General features: G+C 43.1%; 2 protein-coding genes across 2 annotated transcripts in view; both read left to right on the forward strand.

The window, feature by feature from the left end:
- LOC308483159 (tigger transposable element-derived protein 1-like) overlaps nucleotides 1–24224 on the forward strand; it is a gene marked incomplete at its 5' end in the record, with an annotated part of 108162 nt that overhangs the window by 7543 nt on the left and 76395 nt on the right. The window lies entirely within an intron of this gene.
- LOC308484457 (phospholipase A2 inhibitor NAI-like) lies at nucleotides 3135–13338 on the forward strand. The gene is made up of 5 exons (XM_081019429.1): nucleotides 3135–3395; nucleotides 3801–3908; nucleotides 4897–5043; nucleotides 11577–11708; nucleotides 12991–13338. Exons 1-5 carry the CDS (start codon nucleotides 3347–3349, stop codon nucleotides 13149–13151), a joined length of 597 nt encoding a protein of 198 aa, XP_080875555.1. The 5' UTR covers nucleotides 3135–3346; the 3' UTR covers nucleotides 13152–13338.

A 24224-nucleotide genomic window follows, 5' to 3' on the forward strand; every position in this document is an offset into this window, starting at 1 on the left:
CCTGGCTCCAGAGGGCCAGCAGCTTCTGGAATATTTCCTGGAGCAGTTTGGAACCTTGGCAACAGATAGTCCCGCAAGGAGTAATAGCACCTGTTTCTCCTTCCACTTTGAGGTCTTATAAGAAGGCCTGGATGCACTTTTTAGCTTTTAGAGTGCAGCTCATGACCAGCCTCAGCACAGAGTCACCACCCACACATCAGGTGTTGCAGTATTTGGCTCACCTGCATTTTATGGGTTGCACAGTAAAGTCCATCTGAATTCAGTCTTCTGCCATTTCCTTTTTCTGTAAGTCCCCTTATTCTAGAGACCCTTGTGCAAAATTTGTGGTGTGCAAGGCTCTTGAAGGCTGGGCCAGATTACAGCCACCTAACTCGCCAGGTCACATTTGACATTCTGTGCACTATGCGCAGCACCCTGAGATCAATCTGTTGGTCTAATTTTGAGGCGAGACTCTTTACGGCAGCATTTTCAATTGACTATTTCAGTGCACTGCGGGTGGGCAAAGTGGTGGTGCAGGGAAGGACTCACAGGGGATTGCTTTTGCAGGGTGTTCAGCTGTCCGATGCTGAGTTGGTCCTTACCATTCGCAATTCCAAAATGGACTAGTAGGGCAGAGGTGCCTTGATGAGGCTGCCTGCCACCGGTGAGCCTGGACCTTGTCCAGTTAAGGATGCCAATAAATGTTTGTCCCTTCGCCCGCCTGGGGATGGTCCCTTCCTGGTTCTGGAGGGTGGGTCCCGGTTAAGGAGGCATCAATTTGCTGCAGTAATGTGCAAGGCGCTGGCAGCATGCAGCCTGTCGGCCAGTGAGTTTGCACCTCTTTCCTTCCGTATTGGGGCAGCCACCACCGCTGCGCATTGGGGCATGTCAGTTGACAGGATTAAGGATCTGGGCCACTGGAGATCTGGAGCATACCGAGGTTATGTTCGGAAGAGGCGTTGAGGTGCAGTTGCTAATGTTGTTTTGTTCATTCTTAGGTCCACCTACCCTGCATGTCAGGATAGTCAGGCACAGCATTGTCCACTGGGCCAGCAAGAGGGTTGCGGAGTCTGGATTTGGACACAGGCTCAGGATTCCCAACCATGTGTACGTTTCCTGAATATTCAGATGAGGAATGCATTGGGAGGAGCTTCTCCCAACGGTGTGGGTGAAGGTGTCTGGGGAAGGCACGCCTGTGGCGATGGTGGTGCAGCTGGGCGAGAATGATTTGCAGGAAGCTCCCATCTTGAGCCTGCGGACCCATATGCAGGAGGACTTGGAAGAGTTGAAGGCAGCTCTTCCTGGACTCAATATTTTTTGGTCGCAGCTGTTGCAGCAACATGCGTGGCAAGGAAGCCCATGCCCAGCTGCAACAAGAGGGCCCAGAGACATGTGCAGAGCACAGTGGCCAAGAAGGTTCTGGCCTTGGGAGGGATGGTGATCCATCACCTGGGCATTACCTCTTGTGATGCGTCCATTTGCAGGCTTGATGGGGTTCATCTGTCTGTGATTGGGAATGATTTGTGGCTGACCGCCATGGCCTAAATTCTGCCAAAAACCAAAACCAAAATTTGAGTCAAGTGTGGATTCATTTAGGGGGGAGGTTTCTGGGTCTGAACACGCAAATAGCATCCTATTGCATCAGCTAAAGTGTAAGTGCAAAATGGTTGCTGTGCTGGAAGAGAAGATGCAGCAACTTGAGGGCTGCCTAGCCACGCTTTGAACTACATTTCATTTCATTTCATTTCATTTATTCTATTTCTATGCTGCTTTTCACTCACATGAGTCACACAGAGGCTTACAAACAAACAATAAAGAACATTAACCTATCAGAACATCACAATTAGAGCATTAATCAGTTAAAATAATTGACAACGATCAGTAAAACAATTAGAAAACATAACAAAAGCAATAATCTTCTCTAAAACACTATTAACAAAACAACTAAAAAAAACCATGAAACAGCACAACCAGAACAAAGGTCATATTATAAGATTCACAAAACACTACAGCACTCATAATCCACAAAACAATATTAACAAACATTAACAAACTAAACACTGTTCAATTCAAACAAACACACGAACGTACACTCCCCAGCTGCATGACTCACAATTGTCCAATCAGTTCATCAAAAGATGCAACCACATAAAGCCCATTGCAGCACCTCCATTTTGAAGGTCCCTACAGGGCTAGATGTGGAATTTGGGTGCCCCTACAGAGGTGGAATATTGCCCATTGCAGGAGAAAACCCCCTGGAGGAACAATATTAAGTGATGGCCAGGAACAGTATTAAGTGATGGCCCCACTTAGGGCTGAACTTAAGCATTTCCCACTTAAACACTTTGTCAGTCAAATCAGAAAACTGGCTCATTCCTATTGTGTAGGGTGTTTCTCTTGTGCAGCTTCGGGTTGTGTTGTTCAACCTCTTTTCAGTTGCTCTTCCACATGGTTCTCTGGCGTTTGTCTTCCTCTGGGGGCTATTCTTTAGAGTGTATGATTATACCTGGACACCCCCCCCCCAAAAAAAAAACTTCATCTGAGGCTGGAGCCATTGTTGTAGAGCAAGCCCTGAGTAAGATCGGCCCTATCAGTCCTGCCACAGAGATCTGAAACTTTTATTTTCTCTCTCTTCTGAGCCTCAGACAGCCACCCCTGTTAGGAGAGGAAGTGTCTGACACACACAAATCTCTGGGTCTCCTCACTTTCAAATTGATCCATAGGCCCAGAAAGCAGTGGTGCTGTGTTTGCATCCCTTTGGGCATCACATTCTCAACATGTGATCTGCAGCAACTGGTACTAAGAGGCTTACTGCCTCTCATACTGGAGTGAAGGTAGCCATCATGACTACGTTTAAAAAGATACTGAGAAGCTACAAAACTGACAATGCAAAGGAGTGGTTCCATGGATACAAGCAGGTTCCAGGTTCACCTGATTGCTGGGAAGATAAAGAGATGTGTGTGTGATTGTTGATTACTTTGTGCCTTGTTGGGAATATGTTTCCTCCACAGGCCTTGTGATAAAACAGAGCTGGAGAAAGACTGGAAAGAATTCGCTTCTTTAAAGTTCCAGTTGACTAACAATGAAGGTGCGGTTGGACTGGAAGGGGCATCTGGCTGTCTGCCACAGAAGTCCTAAAAATGACTGCATCCACAATCAAAAAGGAGCTTTGTGTTCCAATTTTAAAAAACAGGATTTCTGGGACAGCATGCACTCTGTATTTCCATAATATCTCACCACTCCTTCCCAGCTGGAACTCTCAGGCCCCTTTCCTTCACCTATAAATTCCCCCAAGCCAGCTTCTTCTTCCACAGCTCACCTGGTGGTTCGTTCTGAGTGCTCCTTGGCTTCTGATTGTGCTGGCATTATGAAGGCTTTCCTGAGTATGTGCTTTCTCTTCGTTCTAGTTTCTTCTGGTGAGTAGGAATGTTTCCCTTAATCATATCTGGGTGGGTTTTAGCAGGGGTCAGAATGGGAAGACTGAAACAGGTTTTTGGAAGAGAAAAGAGATGGATGGGTGCACCTTTCTTCTCCTGGCGCACCTTTCTTCCCATAACCTCCAGGCCCTCCCCGTCCAGCCAACAGCTATTTGTTGGGCTGTTGGTAGAGATGGTGAGTGTGTGTGTGTGTACACATGCAGCCTCCGACCCACCATTGGAAGTGGATCTTGAGATAAGTAAAATTCCTCATGTCTGGTAATAGTGGTTTGAATCCAAGAGCTGAGATCAAGGTCAGATTTCTCTCTATGAATGTACGTAGATGTCATTTCTCAAGGAATGAGAAACTCATGGCACTGAGTGATTCCTACTCTTTCCTCCCAGATGTATCAGATGAATGTATCGTTTACATTGCCGGTGGAATGGAACTGACAGAGTTCTGTCATAATGGACAGGATAGCTGCTTTTCAAATTTTACTCGATATAATTTAGGTGAGTGTAAAGCCTTTTAGTCCAATCAAAGCTGAATGTGTGGGCCCTGGATTATCAGGGGATGATGTGCATGTATGAATGCAAAATGACCATAGAGTGTGCTCTCGTCAAGAAGTCCAGCAATATGGTGACAGCTCACATCCTCAAACTCTGACAGATACACTCTAACATCAAATGAAGCCACAAGAGATCTATTTTTAAAATAACAAACATTTATCTATCATTTATCTGTCTGTCTATCTCCCCACAAAGGCTTACTTGCAAAACATTTTTCATTTTATGAGAGCCAAATTGAGGTGAGATCAAGGGAATGAAAAGAGTAGAGGGAAAAGGAAAGAGCAGGAAATAATACAATCTGCTGGGGCTCTTCAGGAAGTAGGAACAATATTGAGAAAGGATAAACCAACTCTCTTTTCTGTATCTCAGCAATAAATATTGTAACAATGCTGTAACAACAAATAATATTGTAGTGTTACCATAAAACAGGAATGTAAAGTTTCTGGGGCATCTTGATTTGAATGAATTAACTCTGTCATGCCATAGTTTGAAAATTGTACTAGAGAGTCCATAGCCACAGGGCCCCATCCTTTCCCTCCATGAATCACTTGCCTGTTTTAAGCAAAGAGTGTAATATGCTAGGTGATTCTTCATTGTATTTTTATTACATCCACAAACTCCTTTAGTATCATTGGGTGCAGCTCATCAGGCGCTGGAGATTGGAATTGACTTAAAATAGCTAGGTGTTCCCTTACCACCTCTTTTCCTTTCTTGGGCTACAGCTCCCTCCTGACATCATTTATTATGTTATCAGCAAGCTAGGGACTTTTCTTTTGGGTAAATATGTTGTCACTCAGCAGCATTTCTCTGACTTCTCTGTTGCATCAATATGTATATTAGGAAGCATCATATAAATTTCAACTATTAGGGGGCTGGTTTGTAAAATGTTGGTTTTGAATTGTACCCTTTTCTTTCTTTGTCTCTCTCACAGGTGATATGATATTTGAAAGAGAAAGGTGGGGATGCACTTCAGATTGTACCCCAGGGGATTACAGCTTTACTACACTAAAAGATAGATATTTCCGCCGTAGAATCCACTGCTGTCAGGGTGATTACTGCAATAACCAAACCATACCGGGTAAATATCTGCATGCTTTTGAATCTACATACCCCTGAGAATGAACGTCATTTCGGTTTCAGGTTTCATCCTTGGGTACCCATAGAATAGACTAATGCTACTGTTCTAGACCAAGATTCTTCTCCTAGTTTGCATGGAAGATGGTTAGAATCACCCTCACCACCTGTTTCTCAAAGAGAAAGCAGATAGCCTATGTTAACCGCTGATTGATCAAGAGCTTCAGATGACCCCTGAGAATGTGGAGAAAACACCCTGGATAAATTGGAGGATTTGAGAGAGAGATAAGAACACATGTCCTCCTTGTTCCCTGATAGCCGTGCTTAACCTGAGTGTTATCCAGTTGGGCAGATCTGAGGAGGAAGTGAGGGGAACCATCTGTTGGTACTAATGGCCATCCAGAAAACTACAAAGCAGCACTGCTGAGGGGTTGGGTTGAGGGTGCCCTCTGCAAAGGGTTTTTGTGGAGGGTTCATCTTGTGTGGGTTGAATTGTCTTAGTGCACTCCTTGGTGGAAAGGTTGAGAACCAGGTAGCAGATGTGTGCAGCTCCACCCTATCCTTGGGTGGAAGATGGCAACTTATGAGAGCGCCTGTTTGCTGTTGGGAACAGTAGATCTCTGTGAGTTTTGGGTGGTAATTGGAATGGCTATTTCAATAAATGATGAGTTTCAATGTCTCCTTGGGTTTGTACTACTACTACTACTACTACTACTACTAATAATAATATAATTGTACCCCACCCATCTGACTGGCTTGTCCCAGCCAAACTTAGTGGCTTCCAGCTTATACAAAAACATAATAAAGCATAAAATGATAAAAGCCTTCCAATACAGAGCTGTCTTCGGATGTCTTCTAAAGGTTGTATAGTTACTTATCTCCTTGATGTCTGATAGGAGAGCATTCCACAGGGTGGGCACCACTACCAAGAAGGCCCCTCTGCCTGCTTCCCCACAACCTCATTTATTGCAGTGAAGGAGCCTTGAGAAAGCCCTTGGAACTGAACCTCAGTGTCCAGGCTGAATGATTGGGGTAGAAATGCTTCTTCAGGTATACTGGTCTGTGGCTGTTTATAGCTTTAAAGGCCAGCACCAACACTTTGAATTATGCCCAGAAACATACTAGGAGCCAGTGTTGGTGTTAAATTTTTTAATTCATTTTCAATAACATTCTTCCAATTAATGAAAAATCAAATCAAATCAAATCAAATCAAATCAAATCAAATCAAATCAAATCAATGCATATTCCAATAATAACAATACCACCAATTATATATTCCAATAATAAATAATTTTGGGGAATTCCCATGTTCTAGTTGTCTAGAGATATTCATCCTCATTCATGTCTCTCATGTTTCGGCTATTTTTCCAAATTCAAAACTAATATTATTCATCCTGATTCTCAGTCTAATCAGTCGTTTCTGTGGCTCACATCTTCTGTAGCAAAGTTTTTGTATTGTTAACACACAGCAGGCATTTTTTAATTCATCTCCTTCTCTGTCCAATTATTTTGGTATTCAGTCCTCTTATCTCTCCTTTGACTGTCAAGTTCTCATTAATGGCAACAGGCTTTGTTCCAAAAATAGAGTTTATAAATGGCAAGTCAACAAATTCTCTCTGATGCCTCTTAATGAGCTGATATCTGCATATGTCTGTATAAAATGCTGTATTATGGGGCATGCTTCCCAGCTCTATATTATGTGAGAATTATTTGAATTCCTCCAAGATCAAAAGAACCCCCTCCAGCTCCTCCAGGCCCTAGAAGAGCTGGCAGGGATCCAGTGCTCTCCGTCCTTCTGTCCACAATTTCTGTCCACATTCATGTATAAAAAGAATCCATACAAGCAGATGTATTTTTAAATGAAGTACACCCCAAGTCCAAAGGAGTTCTTTTCCATGAGAATTCCTTTTTTTTTTTTTTTTGGTAACTGCGCAATAATCATCACCATTTTGTTTCCGTCTGGAGAGTGCCAGCCATACCGTGCTCTTAGACCCAGCATTTGTGTTGCCCACACCTTCATGCAAGCTGACAGATCACGGACTATCTGCGGGTCTGTGAGACAGACCTCCACCACCTTGGGGAGTCTGCCATGGCTAATTACTCCCATATCACCCCTGAATTACTGGCATGGCTAGGGTCCATTGGTGTGGGAGGCAGCCATTTCCCATAGCAGGAAACCGGAAGCGCCGGGAGCCAGTGTTATATGGTTCTGGCGGCTGCTCCTACTCACCAATCTGGCAGCCCCACATAGTGTGCTGCAGTAGTCCAAGTGGGAGATAACCAGAGCATGCACCCCCTGGCAGGACAGTGCACAGGCAGGCAGGGTCTCAGCCTGCCTAACAAATGGATCTGGTAAACAGCTGCCCTGGACACAGAATTAACTTGTGCCTCCATGGACAGCTGTGAGTCCAAAATGACTCCCAGGCCATGCACCTGGTCCTTCAGGGGCATAGTTACTCCATTTAGGACCAGGGAGCCCCCATACATGCCCACCCTCTGTCCCCCAGAAACAGTACTTCTATCTTGTTGACATTCAACCTCAATCCATTAGCTGCCATCCATACTTTTTTTTCCTGAGAGGAAGGAGTGAGTGGCGTTAGTGGTTGGTGACTTACTGAGATAGATATACTGGAATGAATGGGTGGATGATGTGTTTTGTATGTATTAGCTGAACAGACTAGGAGGAGTCATATTAAATTTTTGTGCATATGTAAATCAGGATTTGGCTGTGGTGTGTAGTGTTTAGTGCATGAAGGAAGGGGTCCCTGACTCCAAAGATATTTCAAAATGTGTTGCTGTGTTTTTTAAAAAATATATTATTGCAATGTATTGTAGTTATATTGAAAACTGCATTTTATTTTATTGTGGTTACTCAGTTTCACACACACACACACACACAGAGAGAGAGAGAGAGAGAGAGAGAGAGAGAGAGAGAGAGAGACGTGGGTGGCACTGTGGTCTAATCCACTGAGCCTCTTGGACTTGCCGATCGTAGAGTCAGCAGCTCAAATCCATGCGATGGAATGAGCTCCCATTGCTTTATCACAGCTCTTGCTAACCTAGCAGTTAGAAAGCATTCCAGCAAAAGTAGATAAATAGGCACCACTGGGATGGAAAGGTAAACAGTGTTTTTGTGCAAATTCAACTGGACTTAACTTAACACACAAACAAACAAACACACACACACACAGAGAGAGAGAGAGAGAGAGAGAGAGAGAGAGAGAGAGAGATTTTGTAAACTACTTAGGGACTTTTTTATGTACAGTTGTACCTCAGGTTAAATACTTAATTCATTCCGGAGGTTTGTTCTTAACCTGAAACTGTTCTTAACCTGAAACTGTTCTTAACCTGAAGCACCACTTTAGCTAATGGGGCCTCCTGCTGCCGCCACGCCACCGGAGCCTGATTTCTGTTCTCATCCTGAAGCAAAGTTCTTAACCTGAAGCACTATTTCTGGGTTAGCGGAGTTTGTAACCTGAAGCGTATGTAACCTGAAGCGTATGTAACCTGAGGTACCACTGTATTGAGTGGTATATAAAAATAATAAATACAACATGAAAACAAAATTTATTTATTTGAGAAATTTATATACTGCCCTTCATCAATAGGTCACAGGACAGTTTACAACACAGCACCAAATAAACAACATAATATACCTTGTTGTTGTTGTTGTTTAGTCGTGTCCGACTCTTCGTGACCCCATGGACCAGAGCACGCCAGGCACTTAGGTCATCCATTGCCTCCCGCAGTTTGGTCAAACTCCTGCTGGTAGCTTCAAGAACACTATCCAACCATCTCGTCCTCTGTCGCCCCCTTTTCCTTGTGCCCTCCATCTTTCCCAACATCAGGGTCTTTTCCAGGGAGTCTTCTCTTCTCATGAGGTGGCCAAAATATTGGAGTCTCCGCTTCATGATCTGTCCTTCCAGTGAGCACTCAGGGCTGATTTCCTTAAGAATGGATAGGTTTGATCTTCTTGCAGTCCATGGGACTCTCAAGAGTCTCCTCCAGCACCATAATTCAAAAGCATCAATTCATCAGTGATCAGCCTTCTTTATGGTCCAGCTCTCACTTCCATTCATCACTACTGGGAAAACCATAGCTTTAACTATACGGACATTTGTTGGCAAGGTGATGTTCTGCTTTTTAAGATGCTGTCTAGGTTTGTCGTTACTTTTCTCCCAGGAAGCAGGCGTCTTTTAATTTCATGGCTGCTGTCACTATCTGCAGTGATCATGGAGCCCAAGAAAGTAAAATCTCTCACTGCCTCCATTTCTTCCCCTTCTATTTGCCAGGAAGTGATGGGACCAGTGGCCATGATCTTCATTTTTTTGATGTTGAGCTTCAAACCATATTTTGTGCTCTCCTCTTTCACCCTCATTAAAAACTTCTTTAATTCCTCCTCACTTTCTGCCATCAATGTTGTGTCATCTGCATATCTGAGGTTGTTGATATTTCTTCCAGCAATCTTAATTCCAGCTAGGGATTCATCCAGCCCTGCCTTTCGCATGATGAATTCTGCATATAAGTTAAATAAGCAGGGAGACAATATACAGCCTTGTCGTACTCCTTCCCCAATTTTGAACCAATCAGTTGTTCCATATCCAGTTCTAACTGTAGCTTCTTGTCCCACATAGAGATTTCTTAGGAAACAGAGGAGGTGATCAGGCACTCCCATTTCTTTAAGAACTTGCCATAGTTTGCTGTGGTCAACACAGTCAAAGGCTTTTGCATAGTCAATGAAGCAGAAGTAGATGTCTTTCTGGAACTCTCTAGATTTCTCCATAATCCAGCACATGTTTGCAATTTGGTCTCTGGTTCCTCTGCCTGTTCTAAATCCAGCTTGTACTTCTGGGAGTTCTAGGTCCACATACTGCTTGAGCCTTCCTTGTAGAATTTTAAGCATAACCTTGCTAGCGTGTGAAATGAGTGCAATTGTGCGGTAGTTGGAGCATTCTTTGGCACTGCCTTTCTTTGGGATTGGGATGTAGACTGATCTTCTCCAATCCTCTGGCCACTGCTGAGTTTTCCAAACTTGCTGGCATATTGAGTGTAGCACCTTAACAGCATCATCTCTTAAATTTTTAAATAGTTCAGCTGGAATATCATCACTTCCACTGGCCTTGTTATTTGCAGTGCTTTCTAAGGCCCATTTGACTTCATTCTCCAGGATGTCTGGCTCAAGCTCAGCAACCACACTACCTGGGGTGTACGAGCCATCCATATCTTTTTGGTATAATTCCTCTGTGTATTCTTGTCACCTCTTCTTGATGCCTTCTGCTTCTGTTAGGTCCTTACCACGTTTGTCCTTTATTATGGTAATCTTTGTACGAAATGTTCCTTTCATATCTCCAATATTCTTGAACAGATTCTGGTTCTTCCCTACATAACATTATGTTCATATATATAACTCGAAGTATTAAGGTAAAGGTAAAGGGACCCCTGACCATTAGGTCCAGTCGTGGCCGACTCTGGGGTTGCGGCGCTCATCTCGCTTTACTGGCCGAGGGAGCCGGCGTACAGCTTCCAGGTCATGTGGCCAGCATGACTAAGCTGCTTCTGGCGAACTAGAGCAGCGCACGAAAACGCCGTTTACCTTCCCGCTGGAGTGGTACCTATTTATCTACTTGCACTTTGATGTGCTTTCGAACTGCTAGGTTGGCAGGAGCAGGGACCAACGGGAGCTCACCCCATCGTGGGGATTTGAACCGCCGACCTTCGGATCGGCAAGTCCTAGGCTCTGTGGTTTAACCCACAGCACCACCCGCGTCCCCTACTCGAAGTATTAAGTCATGTGTAATAATACATCCTGGAATATAGTACATCATAAATAACACAGGAGTGCCTGGCGTGCTCTGGTCCATGGGGTCGCGAAGAGTCGGACATGACTAAACGACTAAACAACAACAATAACGAATAATGCATAAAGAAAAGCCTTTCAACTTATTCACTTTGGCATCCCAGTAATAATCTCCACATCTCATCCCAATCAAAAAAGAAAAATTATTATCCATTCAGCTCAGATGCAACTATTAAACATAACACTTATTTATCAACAGCATGAAAGAGAAGAGAGAAAGAGAGTGAGAGAAAATAAGTGCAAAAGTAGCTCCTAATCTCTCTCCTCATATGACAGACTATCTTCAGTTATCTTCTGGGAGCGTTCATTTTCTCACCTAGCCTTAAAACCTGGTAAATCTCAGCTTCCCACAAGAATCTTGCCAAGATGTTGATGCCAAGATGTTTCTTTGTCACCTCCTGCAGTAAGTCCACCTCTCCCCTCAAGAGTGAAATTCACACATAGTGTGGGTAGAGTCTCTCCAGTGTATCTCAGGACAGCAGCAACTAAAATTGCTCCCTTTTCTTCATAAACTGGTTGCCAGACTCTTCAACTGCATTGCATCAGTGAATGGTTCTAGAAGCAGAATGCAGTGGAAACACTGCACATATCTCATAGGATTAGACAACTGGAGCCTAGGAATTAAAATAGAGACATCTGGTCTGGATTCATGTATTGATTCTAACGCTTGCTTTTGGCAGCACGGTATCCACCCTACAATGGTCTGAAGTGCCCAGGCTGCTCTGCTTCCAGCTTTGAAGATTGTCAGGACTCAGAGACTGTCAGGTGTAGAGGTGAAGAGAATCTGTGCATAGAATTTGTGATGGCTAACTGTAAGTACTGCGGTTAACCATTGAATCAGAGGTGGGAGGTGGACACAGTTTGCTAAGGTGTGTGGGTGGGTTGCTGTCTCATTCAGTCTGTGGCTTCCTGCCAGAAAATATATAGTATGTGTATGGGAAGGGGAGTTCCCCCCCCAAAAATATTAGCGTTCCAATAGCCTTTGCTTTGCATATAATGTGAGTGGGTGGCGCTGTGGTCTAAACCACTGAGCCTCTTGGGCTTGCCAATTGGCAGGTCAGTGGTTGGAATCTGCGTGATGGGGTGAGCTCCCGTTGCTCTGTCCCAGCTCCTCCCATCATGGCAGTTCAAAAGCACTCCGGTGCGAGTAGATAAATAAGTACTGCTGCAGTGGGAAGGTAAATGGCATTTCTGTGTGCACTGGCTTCCGTCATGGTGTCCTGTTGCGCCAGAAGTGGTTTAGTCATGCTGGCCACATGACCCAGAAAGCTGTCTGTGGACAAATGCCATCTCCCTCAGCCTGAAAGCGAGATGAGCGCCACAACCCCATAGTCACCTTTGACTGGACTGAACTGTTTGGGGGTCCTTGACCATCTTTACTTATATGGATGAGAGCAGGTGTTGGCAAGGTTTACGCTACCTGGGCCAGATCAATTCCACGGAGCCGCCTCTGTGGGTTGGATAGCGGGTGCACATGAGCGTGCCCACCTGTGATCTCGGGCATCTGCGTGAGTCTGCACATGCACAGATGCAATTTCTGGTGTCTGTGTGTGTCATTTCCAACGCCGCGGAAGCGAGTCCCCGTGTTGTGCCATGCTGTGCCACAGTGCGGCGCAGGAACTCACCAAGCGGGCAGCTCAGTTCTGGGGTGCCTCATGGGCCAGTTATACGGCCACCTCTGTGGGCCACTTCCGGCCCATGGGCTACAGGTTGCTGGTGCCTGGATGAGACTATGTCTCTCTCTCTCTCTCTCTCTCTCTCTCTCTCTCTCTCTCTCTCTGTGTGTGTGTGTACATACATATACATACACACACACACACACACACACACAGAGAGAGAGAGAGAGAGAGAGAGAGCATTTCAATGAGCCTTAAAAAAACCCCAAAAACTTAAAGCAGCCATGGATTTTGAATTCCATAACCATGTTGGTTGGGTTTTAAGCATCAGTATGATATTAGGATGCGATTTTAACATGTTTCTATATGCACAATACAGTTTATAATGATTAAAATGTTCCCATTCTCTGTCTCCTGCACCCTGTGACCCTGGTACTACTCAATGAATTGTATGACTATGCTTTTTTCTCTTTATTAGATGGCCTTAATCGTTCTGATAAGGTTTTCAAAGGCTGTGCCACATGGGATTTTTGCACGCTGGCAAGGACATCAACGGATGATGACTTTTTTCGTAATATCAACCAATCACAATGCTGTCATACTGCAATACTACCAAAGAAGTCCAACCTTGATGAGTAATTAGAAGATAGCAAAGTCTTCCCCTTTGACATCCATGATATGCAGCCACAGTGAAGGAGGAAGTTGCTTACCTGATATTGGGAGTGCAGAGAAAGTGGGGTTCACAGGACTGCAGAGTCCCCTATTTGGCATTTAGTGTAGGATGAATGGGATGCAGGGATGGATAAGCTAAAGTAGAAAAGTGGGGCTTGGGGACTTTTCCTCATGATATTATAATGTATGGTTAAACTTCTCTTGATCATGACCACAATAAATTGGTGTCGCAAATAAAACTGTGTTCTGTGTCTGTATTTGTCAAATAAAGAATAAGTTCCTTTTCTCATGTTGAAGCCCTCTGGACCTCTCATGGAGGGGGCACATGAAGAATTCACCAAATAAAGGGTCTTTGGTGGTGTTGGGGATGGTGGTGAAGGGTAGTCTTTGCAGAGGGAAGAAATGGGTATTGTTACTGTTCAGTAGATTTATTGCTTTATTGTTCGGCGCCCAGCCACGCTTCCCCTGCGAGCCTCTGTAGCTTCTGTTTACGCAGTGTGGCTTTCGGGCGGTCGTAAAGCAATTAGCAGAATTACACAGCACCAGTGTGTCGAAAAAGGGCAGTAAACAAGTCCCACACGTTTCTTCTGTCCTAATATCCCTTTATTTGCACGAAAGTAGTGTATTTACAATCCATAACAGCCATCAGATTCAAGCTGCATTTTCTCTGCGTCCTGCTCTCAGTGCAGCGACGCAACAAACTGCTTTCGCTTTTCACTCAGCTCACAGCATTCCAAGCTGCTTTCGTCACGTCCTGGCGTACTTCCCTTGTACGCGCCTCCTCTCAGGCTTGAGGCACAGAAGGTTAACCCTTCACTACACCCAACAGTTACAAAAGTTGGGTGGCAAGAGCCCAGGGCGTTCCAGGCACTCTCACAAGGTTTGTGCTCCTTTGGATAACTGAGACATATCAGCAAATGTTGTGGCTTTAAGAAATATGGTATATTCGCCTATTTAGACCTTCAAGTGAAGCATGGGCTTTTTAAGAGGGGATTGTACCCCACAGCAGTGTGGGCGGCCTTCTAGCAGCTGCTCATGGAGGATCTCAACTCTTCTTCCTCCTTCTTCCTCCAGTCACCCTTGTTCCAGGGGTAGTTACCCTGGCAACCTTCCAAATCCCTAGTCTCAGGGCAGAGGGAAGGAGTTGCATTGTTCATGTCCCTCAATTGCCATCTATTGTTCTTTGATGGCCATAGCTCAGCCACAGGAATTTTTCTGCAGTTTGCATTCTCCCTTTATATCCCAAATAAGCAAAATCTGCTGGTTTTTAAATTAAGGATTGTTTTTTATTTCCTTTGTTCCTTTAATTTCCTTTGTTCTTATTTATTTATTTATTTGGATCTGACAGAGACTAGATATAGACTGCAGGCGATATAATTTTCTATTCTTTATATACCAGTTAATGGGTGAGCTTTTGGAAGAAGATGAAGGAAGGGGGAAAGGAGACTTGGTTTGAAAGACCCTAAACCTTTATTTTGTTTTTTTATATTTGCTTTTTTTAATGAACATATATAAGTGGATAATAGAAGGGCCTTTTGAAGAGGCTGAAGAAAGAGACACACTGTTGAGAGAGATGGTTTTGGGGAATGGAAAAGGAGACATTGAAAACCTTTGTTTGAGTTAAAAAAAGAAAAAATGGAAAAGTTGGGATTAAAAGCTTTCTTATTTCATTTTCTCTTTTCCCATAGCCTGGGAATCTTTGTGAATACACTACAGTCAATGGGAGAAAACAGGAAATAAGAAATCAAAACAACAGATAAGGGGGGAAGCACAGTGTGAGAAAGAAGAGCAAGAGAGTAAGGACGAAATATAGTGATACAGTGTGACAGGAAAAATAATTGCAGGGGTTTTTCTATTTTGTAAAGGTAAGGTAAGGGGAATATGCAGAAGAAATAATTTTGAGGAGATATGGAAGGTGTTTGTAGAATTTGTACTGTTGAAATGGAAAGGGGTAAACCATCGCAAGAGGTGTTGAAATTTTGGGAGGTCGGATAGTTACAATGGAATGGTCTCAGGGGTTGGATGCATGTTTTTTCCCTTATTTATTTATTTATTATTCAGGTGATCAGGAGTTTTCTTCATCAGGCATAGGCAAACTCGGCCCTCCACATGTTTTGGGACCACAACTCACACCATCCATAGCTAACAGGACCAGTGGTCAGGGATAATGGGAATTGTAGTCCCAAAACCTCTGGAGAGCCGAGTTTGCCTGTGCCTGGTTTTCATCATTCTAGAAAGCTGAAGTGCCAGGAAGGAGTAAGAGAGGGAACTGATGCATGAACAGCCTTAATTGGAGGAAAGTATAGGAGCACTTTGCCAACACCCAGGAACAACAGGTTCAGCACAGTGTCACAAATTGCTAGAATTCTAATAGCACTATACCATAATTTAAAGCACAGTGTGGAAAACAAATTAAATCTCTTCCCCCTCCCAAGAACTCCAAAGACACGTCTCTCCTAAGCTGTGCCAACCTCAATTTCACCACCCTGGATGTGGGAAAACGAGTGCCATCAGGTCACACTAGAATTCAAAGCTCAGCACTGCAATGGGATTAGATTTCCAGAAGCCCAGGCAAGTTTGCCAGATTTCCTTGAGAGTCAGCCGCATGAAATGTTGTGATAGGGGAGAGGGGTATCTTTCCACAGTTTCCTTTGTGGTACAGTAATAAAATGCACAGTGACTCGAGTGCTAGATGTCCTCGGCCCCATTAAATCCACTTGGCATAAAGAATATGGTCACTTGCTCTTTAAAATAAGTTGGTAATAGTTAAGTGCAGGGGTAGGGGAGATCATTAACCAGAAAAGCTTGTGGAGTTTAGGGGCTGGAATATACCCTAACACAGCTATATGTCCTTTGCTTTTTTTTCCACTAGTGATGGTTCTGAAAGCCAAAGGCAGTGTGAAAGAAGTGAACTTTGGTGTTTGGACAATGAGAGAGAGGGAGAGTGGCAGCATCACAGATGTCCAGGAGGAGTTTTCTTTGTGTAATGTTAGTATTATATATTTAAACAATATATAATTTTGATATAGAACTGACTTTTTAAGCTTAGGCCCTTCAATGTGTGTCTTCTAAAAATGAGAATATAACCTTAGGACTCCCATATCCTGGGAATCACATAGAGAAGGGGGAGAGTGCTTTTTTCCACCTTTCATGCATTCAGTTGAGTCATTAAATGTTGAACAATCAAATAACTAGAGATGATACAAGATGTTTTTGTGAGTGAGTGAGTGAGTGAGTGAGTGTATATGTGAACCAGGCCTGCGATTCTGCCTAAAAGACCCTGTTGAGTCTGCTAACATATAATGGGCTTGCTATCTTCAAGGTATCTATTGTGGGGGCCCAGATAATCCCTGCTCCACATAATCTCACATGACTCAATGCCCATCAACTTTATTGGGTGGGGTGATGCCCCCTCGGGCCCTAGGAATTGGCTCCTATGAACATGGTGCTGTAACACACCCCTGCATTTTCTTTATCCAGGTGTGAAGATGTTTTGCTGTTTAGACTCACTTTACATAGCATTTAGAAGTTGTCACAGTGTAGCAAAGAACCCCCGTAACTGTCAGTTGTTTTTATTATTATTATTATTATTATTATTATTATTATTATTATTCCAATTTGTATACCACCCTTTATCAAAAGATCCCAGGGCCATGTACAAGATTAGAAATAAATTACAAAACATCAGTGATAAAAAAAATAGTAAAAAGCATACTGACAGACAACCCAATAGCAAAATAATCATAATAATGACATATGAGTGAGTGCAGACCACAGCATAGTTTTTTCGGTATGAACTTTTCTCCCATTTGGTATTTTCAGAAAACTTCAGGGATAATAAGCAAAGGCCTTGTCAGAACCCAAGGACAGGAGGGCCGATGCTTTTGGTGTATGTGAGCAATTACAAATAACATCAGATCTTCAGGGAGCCGTGATTTGGACTGCTACAATGTCTGACTGGTCAGAAGCACAGGAGGTAGATGGTGCTTCACTTTCAGGCCTTTTAGCACACTCTAGGCTGCCATTTTGGAAAAAATACAGACTGCACTGTCCTCCATTTGCAGGCCAGTGAAGTTGTGGCCTAAATTCTGCCAAAAACCAAAACCAAAATTTGAGTCAAGTGTGAATTTATTTAGGGGGGATGTCTCTGGGTCTGAACACGCAAATGGTAATTTATGGACCTAATAGGTATCTAAAGCCATTTGCACATAACAAATAGGAGCCTATGCAACACAAAACACTGTTGCTATGTGTAGGTTTTATTTTATTTGTTTTTTATCTTATATTTTGGAAATGTAAATCCAGGTTTTTTTCCTTTAATTTTTTTTTTGGGCCCCCAAGAAGTGTAATTTGTTTAGCTTCTACGTAAATCTGGCACTGTATATGGGTTGAATCCATGTGTTAACTGTAGTCATTGCTTTTGGCAGTGTATCATCTTAATGAAGAGAATGGGTGAAAGTGTGAGGCCTGTCATTATTCTGGCTCAAAAGCTTGTCCAAACCCAAAAACTGTCAATTGTCATGGTGATGAGACTCAAAACATTTCGTTTGCCATTGTTCACAGTAAGTAGCACTGCCAGCCAAGGAGTGGGAGAGGAGAAACCCAGCCTGCCAAGTTAGGTGGGTTGCTTTCTAGTTCTGTTTGCAGCTTCATGCCAGAAAAGAGATTGCATGTGTGATAGGGGCAGCTCCCCACCCCCAAAATATAATACAGAGTTCAAGTCACCTTTGCTTTGTACGTAAATAGACGAGCCTTTATCTTTCAGAGGTGGGGTGGGGGAGAATGAGAAGGATAAAGAAATAATCTGTTAAATTATATGCAAATCTGTTTTTTTAAAAAAAATAAAAATAAAATAGTGTTTTGTTTTGTTTTTAAAAAGTAAAAGCAGCCATGGAACCCCAATTCAGAATGCAATATCAGTGCAGAGTGGGGGCCCTCTCCCTTAATTACAAAAAGAGACATTTATTTTTTCTTAATTTTAAAGAATTTTGTGATTCTGGTATGCTTTCCATACTTGCGTAATAGAGTTAATAAAAACTATTATTCCTCTTCTGCACACAACCAAACCTCTGTTACTACCCAGCATGCAAGTGACTATAACTCTTTCTCTTATAAAACTGATGTGTTTTATAAATGCTGTGGCACCCCATCTTTTTGTGAGTTGGCCAAGAAATCACAGTATAATGAGTAGTTTTCAGGTGCTATAACTAATGCCCTATGCTGTGATGTTGCACCTTCGTCACAGCAGCTCAACTTTGAAGGGTAGTTTGGAGAGAACAACATCTTCTTCCTTCAGGATCCCACAATTTGCAGCTTCAGTTGAGCTGTAAGTTACCCACCTGATAACCCAAAAATAATTCAACGATGCTGGTCAAAGCACAGAGGAATAGAGAAGCTAAAGTAGAAAGGTGGTGCTTGGGGACTCTTCCTCATGATGATATGGTGTATGGTTAATAATAAATTGCTGTGGCAAATAAAATGTGCTCTGTGTTTATATGTGTCAAATTAAGAATATTAGGTGGAGGTGGCAATTAAGGGCAATGGTTGTAGCTGGGTGTTATTATTTTATACAGATGGTTATTCTATACAGCACTCTGTATTTCAAATAAATATCATAAAAAAATCTTCCCACCGTATTTTTCCAGAGGCGGGGCTGAAATGCAGCCCAATTTAGGTTTGTGACTGTTTGTCTGGAAACTTTGCATAAAACGATAGGCAACCAGTGCAGATGATTACTGTTTGACAGAACTCTGGGACCCACTACAGGAGTCAGGAATCAGGGACATAATAGGATTCCTACTGATTTTGACCAAAAGCCCATTTAGTCCAGCATAGTGTTATCACAGTGCTTAACCAGATATCTGTCAGAAGCACATAAAACAAACAGAGAAAATCTGGACAGAGAAGTTGGCAAAGTTGTTGAGGTTTTTTATAGTTTTGTTAATTTTTGAGCTATTTTTCTGCAATATGTCAGGGAAATCACAGACATACGGCAACCCTAGAACATATAGGCATCGTGACCAGTAGATATTTGTAGTAGGGATGTCCACAGACCACATGACTCAGTTTGGAACCAGGTTTCACAATGAAGAACTTTGAAGTCTGTCCAACTCAGTTTCAGATCAAAAGCCAAATCTTCTTAGAAAAAACAACACTTTGTTCTCCCCGCTTTCACTATTTGGGGGGAATAAAATGTGGCCATAACTAATCATTTGGCCATTCTGTCCTGCAACAACTCCTCATCACCTGCTGTCTGTTCATTCTTATGTCTGCTTGCTGGCCCTCTCGTCCAGCTGTATCCGTAGGGATGTTCAAGGATTTTGCTTGTTCTGCATTTTAGGTGCACCATGAATCACACTTCCTGACCTAATACATGCATCAAACTAGGTATCTCTTATATTTTCCAGTTCTCTAGTTTTTGTGCTCAAAGAAAGTGAAGACTTCAAAATGCATTTTCTGGGGGTGTCAGATTGGGTGCCTCCACTTCCCCTCCCTACAGCACCAAATCATGCGATCACCTTCCACCTCCCATTCTCACTAACAGAAGAGATTCACAACCTCTGAAGCGACTCTGAACAGCTTTGACAGAAAGGTCTTCCTGGTGTCACTGTATAACACACATAATGCTTCTGAAATGAAAATAACCAATCTTTACTAATTTTGAACACGAAAATGACAATATTATCTGTCAGTTGGCTCCTGTTTTGGAGATACAAAGATGGTCATTTATAGATAACCCAGTACCCATTGAGTACATCATTTCATTGGCAACAGTGTACTTCACTGTATGTCGAACTCCTGATTGCAACATATGGCATCATATTGCATCAGCCCAAGTGCAATTGCAAAATGGTTGCCATGCTGGAAGAGAAGATACAGAAACTTGAGGCCTGCCTAGCCACACTTTGAGCTACATTTCATTTCATTTATTTTATTTCTATGCTGCTTTTCACTCCCACGAGTCACAAAGTGGCTTACAAGCAATTAATAATAGTAACATAATTGAATATAACAATTACAACATAAATCAGTTAGAAGAATTAATAGAGAAAATTGGAAATTAAAATTATATTTAAAAAACAACCCAGCATTTTCTATCTGGGTATTCACTTCCCCACCTTTTTCAATATAGGTCCAGGAAGGGTGTCTCTGTCCAGAAGTCCACACGGGGAACATTGGGCTTTAGCAGCTTTCCCATCGGCAGCCCAAGTGGGGTCAGTGCACTTGGTCCATGTTAGGGGTGACTCCCTATTTATCAACCAACAGATGGGCTGCTTGATACCACATTGATACCCAATGCCTTGGCGAAATCCTACTTACTTCTGTATTCAATAAAGTTGTGGACTATTTCAAATTATTACCTAACTCTTGTGGGGTTTTTTGAGGAAAATTTTTTTGGCCTTTACTGCGGCAGCATGTGCTCATGACAGCAAATTAGAGTAGATTTTGGGATGACGTGTCCTCAGAGGAGATTGAGAGATGACCTGATCCTGCAGGCTAAGTTCTTGCCACTTGAAGTTGTTATGAAATCTGAGGGCAGCCATAATCTTAATTGTGTTGAAGTGGTGATCACCCAGTATACCTTGGAAGAAGAGTGGGTCCATTATGTACCTGCTGAAGAAGCATGGTTTCATCATATTATCTAATATGACAAATTGCTTATATCCCTTGCTTGCTTAGAAGGAAGTGTTTGTGTGAGTGTCTCTCTCTCTGTGTAAAGACACTTTTGATTGTTGTGTCATGGGGGCACCTGGTCATGCCCCCTCACAAACATGTGCCCAGGGGCATGCCCCCCATGCTCCCACACTATGAAACTGCTAAAATGGGAACACTCAGAAACACACAACTGCAATAAGCTGAAGTTAATTGTCTCTAACTGAACAACCAGCCAACAGGATTCCTTATAAGAGTCAAATAAGCATATCAACCTTATGTGTGTGGCTAAAACAGGCTGCAGAAAAGCAGAGAAGAGGAAAGGGAGAAGGCTTGTGTGCCAGGGAGCATAATAAAATGAGGAAGGGGGAAGTTAGGAGTGAAGGTGATAATAGTGCGTGTGCATGTTCATTTCCTCAAAGGAGACTGTAGAGTGGGAGACCTGTGTGCAAGGGAAAGCTGAGATGAGCAAAGAGAAGGTGTGGGGAAAGAGGTAAAGTATAAGAAGACTGTGCCAGGAGGGTTGCAAAACAAACAAACAAACAAACAAACAAACAAACAAACAAACAAACAAGAAGGGAGCAGCTGGCATGGGGACATAGTGAAGACTAAAGCAGGGGCATGAAAGAGTCTGCAGAATAGGAGGGGGTGGCTTCCAAATTGGGTGGAAGGTGAGAAGGGGCATATTAGTTGTAATCTGTGGCAGGAGGAAGATACAGGAGGCAACCACATGCTGGCTTCCCTTCCAAGTGGGTTGCACAAAAAGAAGGGGAGGGGGCATGGGGTGCGAAAGGGAAATTGGGTGCAAAGCAGGCCTGCAGAATAGAAGAGAGAAGTGGTCTCAAACATGGGTCCTTGACAGGTTAAACTCATGGCTAGTAGTAGCTGCATGGGGTGGGACTGGGGAGGTCTACGAATCTGATGTGCAGAGGGAGCAGATAATAATAATAATCTTTATTGTGGTGCAACGACCCATAACATGAATTCAGAATAAAATACAGATTCATACAGACAACCCCCAGGGAAGGAAGACCAAAGTGTTCTTTGTTTAGTCATGGGTATGTTGACTAAACAAATAACGCTTTGGTCTTCTTTCCCTGGGGGGTTGTCTGTATGTATCTGTATTTTATTCTGAATCCATGTTATGGTCGATGGACCACAATAAAGATACTGAATAAAGTATTTAACTGCAGCTGACTTTGGGCTATAGTGCACAATTCTTCTGGAAATTTGCTACACAGTTCATGGCAACCAGGGCAGATTAGTATTATTTGATAGGCCACTGGAGATGCACTGAGGAGTCAGGGACATAAGAGGATCCCTTCTGGACTACACCAAAAGCTCATTTAGTTCAGCATCCTGTTCTCAGAGAGTTGAAGCAGATGCCCTTGGGATTATTTCAAAACAAGGCATGAGCAGAGCAGACTCCCAGAGGCTTCTTGGCTTTCATACCAGAGGAAATGTAGCCACTCTGTCTAGTAACCTTCTCTCATAACAATAGAACCGGTGGACAAGCAATGAAACGGAAGGAGGGAAAATTCAGGACAGATGGAAGCAATAACTACATCACACAGCAAGTATTTAATCTTTGGAATCTGGTATCAGAAGAAGTAATGGTGTCCAACAACTTGGATGTGTTAAATTGCAGATTACCCTCATCCTCCATGAATTTGTCTATTGATGGCTACTAAACTTGATGGTTATGTTCTATGTCTGACATCTGGGGCAGTTTGGCTCTTAATGTCTACTTCTGGGAACCAGCTGTGGAGTTGTTCTCAGGTCCTGCTTGCTGGCTATGCCAGGCATCTGGTTGGCCACTGTGAAAATGGTTTTCTTGAACAGATGGCCTGATTTAGCAGGCTGATGCAAGTTCTGGCCAGCTGAAATTTCCTGCATATCTTCTTACAGCAGCCAAACTCCTAATTGGCTTCAAGTGGGGCTCACCCAGTGTACCTGCTGAAGAAGAGTCTTTCCATAATGTACCTGCCAAAAAACTGTGCTTTCATAATTTTCTCTAATTGAATACAATTGCTCATGTGCCTGAGTGAGGGAAGCCAAAAGAGACAACAGTTTGAGAAACTATGGGGCCCTTTTATAATATGTACCTAGGGTTGGGATCCCCTGTCCTGGGAACCAAAAGCAGCTCCATATCTCTCTGTCTGGGGTCTCAATAAACCATAAGAGACGAGACTTTGACAGACTATGCACCCCCTTTATAATCGACATGGAGCAGGACTGTTGATACTTCATTTTTTATTTGATTTTATTTATTAAAGTTCCATCCCATCATTCCTCCCAAAGGAACTCAGCCTGAATATTCAACTGGTTTTTTATAGTGCAAGACTCCGGAGGGTGCCTAGCTGTCATTGGATAAGAAGCCAGATCTGTTAAAAATCTGCAGGAAGCAGAATTAGGTGTTAGACGTACAATCCTTAAAGGATCAGTATTTTGTTTTCAGCCATATTCATTTATTAACATGCATTGCAACCCCACCATTCCTCCGAAGGAACCAGGACAGGTGACAACAGAAAGAAGACACTAGTAAATATAAAAGAAAAATGTATATTAAGAAACTGTTTTTTAAAAAAAAATCTTAAAAGGTTGAGAAACCTTAAGAACATTGAAAATTAGCAATAACTGTTTCCAGATAATACAGTAAATTCAAGGCTGCTAGGAGCAGTGCCTTTCAGCTTTTAAATGCCTGGGAGAATAGAAATTTTCAAAATCCTCCAGAAAATGAAGAATGAAGGAGATGGATTTACTTCAGCAGAAAGGCACTCCCTGTCAAGGGTTTAGTGCTCATTTACGTTCAAGAAAACAGGCCTCTTTGTTGTGAAACAATTCTTCTTGGGGGGTCTAAAGTTAAATCTGCTTCAGAAAAATAAGGCATCATTCCTCTCCCCCCCCCCTTTCATTATTTTGGAGGAATAGAAACATGGCTATATATAACTAATGCTTTGGCAGTTCTGACCTCAGATATCTCCCCATCACTTTCTCTCTGTATAATCTGGTGGCCACTGGCAGACTTTGGGGTCAAATTTCAGTGGCACCCTGTGAGACACCAAAATTTGTCGCCTCCCCCCATCTCTCACCTTGCATTCTATGTTGTTTAGTCATTTAGTCGTGTCCGACTCTTCATGACCCCATGGACCAGAGCATGCCAGGCACTCCTGTCTTCCACCGCTTCCCACAGTTTGGTCAAACTCATGCTGGTAGCTTCGAGAACACTGTCAAACCATCTCATCCTCTGTCATCCCCTTCTCCATGTGCCCTCAATCTTTCCCAACATCGGAGTCTTTTCCAGGGAGTCTTCTCTTCTTGTGAGGTGGCCAAAGTATTGGCGCCTCAGCTTCAGGACCTGTCCTTCCAGTGAGCACCCAGGGCTGA

The sequence above is a fragment of the Podarcis pityusensis genome (assembly GCF_964106645.2).
Source record: "Podarcis pityusensis genome assembly, chromosome: 8".
Lineage (NCBI taxonomy): Eukaryota > Metazoa > Chordata > Lepidosauria > Squamata > Lacertidae > Podarcis > Podarcis pityusensis.

Excerpts from the sequence above, each read along its gene's own strand:
- LOC308484457 (XM_081019429.1), top strand. The coding sequence starts at position 3,347 with ATGAAGGCTTTCCTGAGTATGTGCTTTCTCTTCGTTCTAGTTTCTTCT. Across the intron at positions 3,909-4,896 it reads TTTTACTCGATATAATTTAG|GTGATATGATATTTGAAAGA; the intron begins GTGAGTGTAAAG and ends TCTCTCTCACAG. Across the intron at positions 5,044-11,576 it reads CAATAACCAAACCATACCGG|CACGGTATCCACCCTACAAT; the intron begins GTAAATATCTGC and ends TGCTTTTGGCAG.